Source organism: Neomonachus schauinslandi, chromosome X, assembly GCF_002201575.2.
Source record: "Neomonachus schauinslandi chromosome X, ASM220157v2, whole genome shotgun sequence".
NCBI classification, from domain to species: domain Eukaryota; kingdom Metazoa; phylum Chordata; class Mammalia; order Carnivora; family Phocidae; genus Neomonachus; species Neomonachus schauinslandi.
In genome coordinates this window covers 30,826,712-30,834,918 of record NC_058419.1, presented here as the reverse complement: position 1 = coordinate 30,834,918, position 8,207 = coordinate 30,826,712, and the positions used below count along the sequence as shown (strand labels likewise).

Below are 8,207 nucleotides of genomic sequence, written 5' to 3'. Positions count from 1 at the left end.
AGTGGGAGAGGGAGCGAAGGAGGCGGAGACTGCCGAGCCCCGCAGCCCGGCCGGGCTTCGAGGACAGGGGCTGCATGGAGCGGCCGGCGCGGCTCTGCGGGCTGTGGGCGCTGCTGCTGTGCGCGGGCGGCGGGGGCGCCGCGCCTACCGGTGAGTTTGGCCGCGGGCAGGGGGCGGCGGCCGAGGGGGCGGCTGGGGTCGCGGCCGACAAGGGCCGGGGGCTGCGGCGGGGGAGGGCGCTGGTTGGGGGGGGGGGGATCGGCCTCACGACGCCCCGCGCTCGGAGACCGCAGCCTCCGGCGCCCGGTTCGAGGTGGGGTTCCCGGGTCGCGGGCGGCCGTGGCGGCGGCGGCGGCGGAGCGGGACGACGACTCGCCGCCGCACTTCCCTCGCATCGTCGGGAAGAGCCGAGGAGCCCGGGGCCCAGGCGCGGGAGAGAAAAGTGGCCGCGGTGTCCGAGGGCGGCGGGTCGGCACCCGGGAAGTCGCCCGGGAGGGGATGAGGGGGCCAGGAACCGGCGGGGTTGGCGACCGAGGTCCGGGCGAGCCGGGATCGCCCCGGGGCTCCTTGCCGGGGACCTCGCCGGTCGAGTGCGGGGGTGGAGTTGAAGGGAGCTCCTGAAGACCCCGGTCCTCGCAGAGAAAGGACGTGGGGGCCACGGCCTCCTCTGGCGTTCGAGAAATCCGTTTGGGAAACCCGGAGCAGCATCGGGGTGAAGGCCTTTTTGTTTTCTTTAATAGCCCTTAGATTTGGAAATAATTTTCGGTTTACAGAAAAGTTGCCAAGGTACTCCAGGGAGTTCGCATATACCCCTCACCCTGTGTGGCAGCTTTTCATTAATCAGCCGGGCAGAGTTCTACCGGGAAAAGTAGAACGACTTCCTCACGGACAGCTCCCGGCTCGAGTGGCCTTCTGGCCACGTCGGGTGAACACAGTGGCTCCAAATTTGAGAGGTTTTATTACCATATTGACACAGACGCCCACAATTTGCTTATTGCATTTTCACCAGTGTGTTGGGCTTTGAAACCCAAGTTGAAGTGTTGATTGGGAAATCTTGATGCCCTCTATTGATTCAGTCAACAAAACGTATGCAGGCTGCTCTATGCCAGGTGGTGGTCTAGCGGCTGAGGACGCTGGGGGTGAGTGAAACAGACCAAGCCCCGCCCTGTACAGCTTCGGTGCTATTGGCAGAGTCCCGGGGTTGGGGGGTGCGGGGAGGCGGGGAGTAAAATATCAGGTTGTCAGATGGCACCAAGTACAATGAAGAAAAACGAAGCCGGGAAGGGGTTTGCCGTTATACATAGGGTGAAGTGGGAAGCCCTTACTGAAAAGGTGGCATTTAAAGTGGAGGCCTGAGGCAGGTTTGAAGTTTCCAGTTAATAATTATTCAAGCGTCTGCGTTGTTGAGCTCTGAGCCAGGCTCTGGGGGTTCTCCGAGAGCCTTAGGGTGTACAGCATAATCCTTGCCGCCCCCTACGTGCCTCCAGTGCAGGTGGGGGATCGGATTCTTTTTTTTTTAAGATTTTATTTATTTATTTGACAGAGACAGAGACAGCGAGAGCAGGAACACAAGCAGGGGGAGTGGGAGAGGGAGAAGCAGGCTTCCCGCTGAGCTGGGAGCCCGATGTGGGACTCGATCCCAGGACCCCGGGATCATGACCTGAGCCGAAGACAGTCGCTTAACCAACTGAGCCACCCAGGCGCCCGGGGGATCGGATTCTTAAAACCGTATGAGGAAGCTCAGTGCAGAGAAGGGAAGGGACTTGTTGAGGGTCACCCCACTCATTGGGCTCCTGATTTTCACCGCCCTGCTCCAACACCTTCCCTCCTACAGACTCCCACACAAACAGCTGTAACAACAGCTGGCCTTCTAGATAATGCCCGGCAACCCCCCACTTAATCAGTTTTGTCTCAGCGGTTCATTGGTAACTTGGTTACTTAGAATACAGAAACTTTTTTCCCATTAGAAAAAATATTGATAGGGGCGCCTGGGTGGCTCAGTCGGTTAAAAGGGGCTGCCTTCGGCTCAGGTCATGATCCTGGGGTCCTGGGATCGAGCCCCACATCCAGCTGCCTCTTCCTCTGCCTGCCACTCTGCCTACTTGTGCTCTCTGTCGAATAAATAAATAAAATCTTTTAAAAAAATATTGATAGAATTGCAAGGAGGTATGGTGAAGGAAAAAAAAAAGAAACAGGGGACTTAAGTTTTCTGACATTTCCCAGCTGTGGGGCTCTGGGCTAGTCATTTCCCCGTGCTCACGTGGCAGTTACCTGATCCGTAAGTTCTAAGGGCTCTTCCTAGCTCTAAGCTTCTCAGTGTTCATAAAAATGATTAGGTTACCAGCTTTGTTTAGTCTGTGTAGGCTGCTGGTCCACGTGGTGGCGTGTCTTAATAACCACAACTAGCATTCTATAGTGTTTAATATACTCTGTGCCACGCAGTGTTGTGAGTTTTTTCACTTAGGTTGTTTCATTTCGTCTTTACACAAAACCTATCCTGTAGGTGCTGCTGTGAGTCCCATCTTGTATATGAGGTAGCTGAGGCACGGTGAGGTTAAGAGCCTTGCTCCAGGGCGCCTGGGTGGCTCAGATGGTTAAGCGTCTGCCTTCGGCTCAGGTCATGATCTCGGGGTCCTGGGATCGAGTCCCGCATCAGGCTCCCTGCTCCTTGGGAGCCTGCTTCTCCCTCTGCCTCTCTCTCTCATGAATAAATAAATAAAATCTTAAAAAAAAAAAAAAAAAAGAGCCTTGCTCCAGGTCTCATGGGTTATGGTAGAGTGGAGCGAGGCTTCCAGTCCCGGTGGCCAGACTCCAGAGTTCATGCCCTTGACCACTGTATTCACTGCCTCCCTCTGTTGAAGGGAGGGGAGTCCTTGGCTGGGAGAGGAGCTGGGCACCTCCCAGAGCAGCAGGGCAGGATTGGTTGGGACCCATGAACAGATGTCCAGGTCATCTGTTAAGAAGTGACTGACCGTATATTGGAGACTCGCTTTATAAGGGCCACAGCGCGTGGTCCAAACCGTAAGCACTGTAGGCATCCGGAGGAGGGAGAGCCGTGAGGGCCGGCAGTTGCGGGGAAGTGGTAAAAACTTGAGCTAGACCTTCAGAATGGGTGGAATTTGAGTGGGTGGAGAAATTCTTCCGAGTTGGGGGAGAAGAGCAGGAGCAGAGACGCAGGAGTGCGGGGGCAGAGGGTGCTCCTTTGTGGGCAGTGAGCAGCCCGGCTTGGCAGGAGGGTGTGTTGGCAAAGTCAGTCGAGGCGGAAGAGTTTCGTTTGCCCACGAAGGCCCTGAGCGGGGCACGGCACGAGGGACATGACAGCGGAGGAGAAGCAAGCAGGGAGACCTGACCGGGTGACAGGAATCGCTGGAATGTTAAAGCTATGCAGGGCTCCAGGGTTGAAGATGTCTGCTAGAAAGATGTGTTGTAAGTGTCTCCTGTCCAGGGCCGGGACTTAACTGGGGTCAGCCTGCCTCGAGGGGCCCAGCAGAGCACGCTGGTGTAATTGGGATGATTAGAAGAGATGTTGCAAGAAGAAATGGACAGACATTGATGACTGACTAGATGTAAGGGAAGGAGGCGGTGACTCATGTATGACTGTTGTGATTAACTTTTCCCGGAATATGCATGCCGCTGCCAGCTCCTGGGATGGGGTAGGGGAGAGCAAAAGTGAATCCCTAAGCAACATGCCTTATTAGAAAGAGCACGGACCGTGTCAGTTCCTAAGTAGAATGGGACGCTGTGCTTCATGACCATACAGACTCACTTAAGGTCTGAAGTTGAGTTGGGGGGAGCCACCCACTTGAGTCCCTCCCGCCTGCCCATTCCCCTTTTCGGAAGGCAGTGATCAACCTCTAAGAAATGGTCTAACTTGTTCTGTCTCACAGGCTGCGGGCACGTATACGTTCCACAGCCAACCAAAGCAACTGTTGAGAGCTGTTTTGTTTCTTCAAAAAGAAAGTAGATAGCTAACATTTCCATAGCACTTGCTTTGGGCCGAGCACTGTTCTGAGCATTTTATCTGTATTAACTCAGTTCATCCTCAAAATGACCCTTTTTTGATGGGTTATTATTTTTATCCTTGTGTTACATATAAGAAAACTAGAGCATAGAGAGGTTAAGTAACTATCCAGCTAGTAAGTAGCAGAGCTGGGGCAGGAACTCAGGCAGTCTGGCTCCAGAGTCCATGCTCTTAATCCTACACTCTACTGAAAGTATATTATGTCTTACACATGAGGAGCTGTCAGAGATCTTTACAAGAAGTACAGTCACCACTTATTTATGTACATATCTCAATGTGTTATATGCATATACACACGTATTCATTTCTATCTAAATGTTTGGAGATTATGTATTTAAGGTTTCTGGACAAGTGTGTGTATGTGTGTGTGCACGTGCATGTATTTTAAAGTATAAGAAGTAGAAAAATCTCAAGGGAAATGGAAGGAACCATTAGGGGGGGAAAAAAGGATGGCAGATAGCCACAAGTACCCTAAAATGCAAACCAATTAGAAGATTTGACTAAAAGGCACTTCAGAACAGATGGGGGGAAAATAAACCCATTGGAGAGATTGGAAATAATGCAGGCTATTGTTCTATCAAAATACTGAGGTTAAAAAGTAGATTTTATAAGTCTTGAAGATTGAAGTGTGATTTATGTGAACCATAAATAGGTAGTATTTTTTTTATTATCAGAGCTTTAATTTTTGTGTGGGGGTAGGAAGGTAGAGCGTCAGCAAGTTTGCTGCACTCTGTTTCTGGAAAGTAGAGAATAAGACTGAGACACCTAAAGTAGATTATAGTCTTTGGGAGGAACAAAGTTTTTATTTTTTTAATTATTTATGTACTATTTATTTATTTAAAGAGTTATTTGAGAGAGAGAGAGAAAGAGCAGGGGGAGGGAGGGGTGGAGAGAGAATCTCAAGCAGACTCTGTGCTGAGCGCGGAGCCCAACACGGGGCTCGATCTCATGACCCTGAGATCATGACCTGAGCCAAAACCAAGAGTCCGACGTTCATCCGACTGAGCCACCCAGGTGCCCCGGAACAAAGGTTTTATTAGAGGCTCCATAGCTGACAAATGATTTGTCTTCCAAAGTTTCATCCACGTGATGTTAGAAAGACCAAAATGGAGTAGCTGTACTCGCTAGTCATTGCTTCGAATCCTTACGTTAGCACTGTTGCCCGAGCCGTGGGGGCTTCCAGACACTAGCTGGGTTTTGATGCAGTGCAGTAGGAATTTTCTGCTTCTGCTGGTCCTGCTGTGGGCTGCTCCTGCCCACAGTTGGGCCTTTGGTCAGCCTTGTGGAAAAACTAATGGTAGAAGAGTTGGGAAAGAGGGAATGAATACCCAAAGTCCAGGGCCTTTGCAGGCTGCTATGACTAAAACTGACGTTTGGGGAAATGCCAACTATGTAGTGCCTGTGGGGCTCCTGTTTGGGGACAAAAGGCATTTTTTGTTCAGTTAAAGAGGAAGGTGATGATATAAGTATTTACAGATCCCGTAAGAGGCCCAGTGCACTCCAGAGTGTTGGCATAGAGTAAAAAATACAGCTCTGTGGATTGACAAATTAAGACAGCTGTGGCTCGTAAGTAATTACTAATGATTGCTTGCAACGTTGGACCATTTGGAGGGATTTTTTTTTGTTTTAATTTAATAAACTTTATTTTGGAGTGATTTTCAATTTACAGAAAAGTTGCAAAGATAGGACAGAGAGTCCCTGTATGCTCCTCATCCACTTTCTGGGGGACAGTTCTGGTAGTCCTGGTCACAGGAGCTGTCAGCAAAGTTTGAGATGATGTTTCGTTCCCCCAACCCCCGCTCTATGTCTTTCCCTGCGTTGGGCAGAAGCAAACTCCTTTCCCTGGTGATAGAACTTGGTCCAAAATAGTAGAGTCACTAAGTATTTGGTAGAGGCAGTGGTGGGTTTTCTCCAAATGAAACATATTTTTGAGACACTGGTTCAGTTTCTCCTCTTCTCTTCCCTCCTCAGATTAGTCAAGGCTACAGTCCCAGCTGTTTATTGTCAGACCTCAAGGGAACAACAAGGACTCTTAAATCTCTTTCAGGACTTCTTTGGAAAAGTTATAAAAACTGTTATCAGGTCACGTTAGCAAGCACGAGGAAAAGATATGCTGCTTAAACTCACGCACAGAACTGCTGAGATTGACGTGGCTCTGTCGAGTGAGGTGTAGATCCCAAGCATAGGGAACCCCAAATTCCTGCAGGAGGGAAACGGAAATTTAAGACTATACTCTTCCCTGTGTCCACACTATAGCACGTAATTCAGAATGTGGCCTTGGAGGCACACTTTCTGGGTTTGTATCCCGACTCTGGCGTTTATGAGCTATGGGACATGGGGCAAGTGACTCATTGTTCTTGACCTCCGTCATTTCATCTTTAAGATGAGGCTGATAGTCCCTATCTCGCAAGATGGTTGTGAGGAGCCAGTGGATTAGTGGGGAGAGTACTTAGAACAGTGCCTGGCTCAATAAATGTTAGCTGTTGTTAACTCAGTTTTAGTATTCTTGGCCTCTAGGACTGGGAGGAATGGCTCACGTGGCTGATGTTGCTAAATTTATTTCTTGTGCTTGATTTGAGCAGAAACTCAGCCACCTGTGACAAATTTGAGTGTTTCTGTTGAAAACCTCTGCACGGTCATCTGGACATGGGATCCTCCTGAGGGAGCCAGCCCGAATTGCACCTTACGGTATTTTAGTCATTTTGACAACAAGCAGGATAAGGTAAGTGTTCTGGAACGTATTGCGTTGATGAGGTAAAGTGAACACTATGAATTGGAGCCAAGAATAAACGGAATTCTAATCTTACTTCAAAGTGGGAATTTTGTTTTGGGTCGTGTCCCAATTTTACCTGGGAAAATGACTGAAGAGACTATTGGAAAAAAACTGAGCATTTGAACATTTGAAAATATTTGCTCATTATCTGATAATCAAATGCAATGAGATTACTCTGTTAGGAACTACCAGATATCTTTTATCTACTAGGCACTGAACAAATAATTATGTTAAAATGTGTTGCCGTGTTCCTGCCTGTAGCCTCGTATGTAGACCACACTTCCAGTTTCTCAGGGAGCTTTCACGTTCACCGTCTTGCTAACAACATGCACACAGATATGCAGGAACCATGCAACGCAAGAGTAAATGGCCGCATGGCAAGTGAAAAAATAAGACGTCTGTGGCAGATAGGCTTGACTAGGTTTCCCGATGCCTGAGGAAAAATGAGGGGAACATTCAGCCTTCCCAGTCAGATGTGGTCAACGGGCATAAGTGAATTTTTGTTAACGGGATTGGATCATTTCAGATTCTTTATGATAGTCTTATTCAGCGGAATTTTCGCTCAGGCCTGATTGGTTTGAAGCCCCTTCTAATTGACAGGTTCTTCAAAGCATCAGATCATCTGTCCAAAACTGTTTTATATCTTTATGCCTTCTTTCAGTGAAGGGGGAGGTCAGGGACATTTGGGGTTGAATTTGTCCAGGATTGTGAGGAGGCTGAATGAGAAGTTGTTATTAGTGACAGGGCTTTGGCTCAGTGAATTTCAAGATCATCAGATTCATGCAGCTCGGTGGCAGGGAGAGTCAGGAGAACTGGGTTCTAGTTGGTGGACCACTCAGCTATCTCTGTGGCCTGGGCAAGTTACCTAACCTCTCTGAGCCTTAGTTTCCTGCTGTGTAAAGTATGGCTTTACTCACTTCCCTGGCTTGCTGGGACATGGCAAATAATGTATGTGAAAGCTTAATAAAGCGAGGATGGAAAAGGTTCTTCCTCTTGAGGGAAACTTGCTAATCTGCCTTTCTTGCCCCTTTTCTGCTGAGGTGTTAATTATGGCTCAGGTGTTCGCTGATGAAGAATTGAGGCTACTCAGGAGTATTTGCATTTTATTTATTTTTAATTTTTGTAAACATTTATTTTAGAGAGAGAGAGTGCGGTGGGGAGGGGCAGAGGGAGAGGGAGAGAGAATCTCAAGCCGACTCCCCACTGAGCATGGAGCCCGACAGGGGACTCAATCCCAGGACCCCGAGATCATGACCTGAGCCAAAATCAAGAGTTGGCAGTTTAACCGACTGAGCCACCCAGGCACCCCAGAAGTGTTTGCATTTTAAAGGAGGTTCTCTAAACCTGAATGGACATTTTTCCAAAGAAGACGTACAGATGGCCACCAGACATGTGAAAAGATGTTCAGCATCA

The 8,207-nt window shown here is 49.1% G+C and overlaps 1 protein-coding gene across 1 annotated transcript in view; it reads left to right on the top strand.

The window, feature by feature from the left end:
- Positions 1-8: 8 nt before the first annotated feature.
- Positions 9-8,207, top strand: part of IL13RA1 (interleukin 13 receptor subunit alpha 1) — a 51,223-nt gene continuing 43,024 nt past the window's right edge. Inside the window, exons 1-2 of the mRNA XM_044911515.1 lie at positions 9-150; positions 6,604-6,743. Of these exons, the coding sequence (XP_044767450.1) occupies positions 75-150; positions 6,604-6,743 (216 nt within the window). The 5' untranslated portion in view covers positions 9-74. The remainder of the gene's footprint in view (positions 151-6,603; positions 6,744-8,207) is intronic.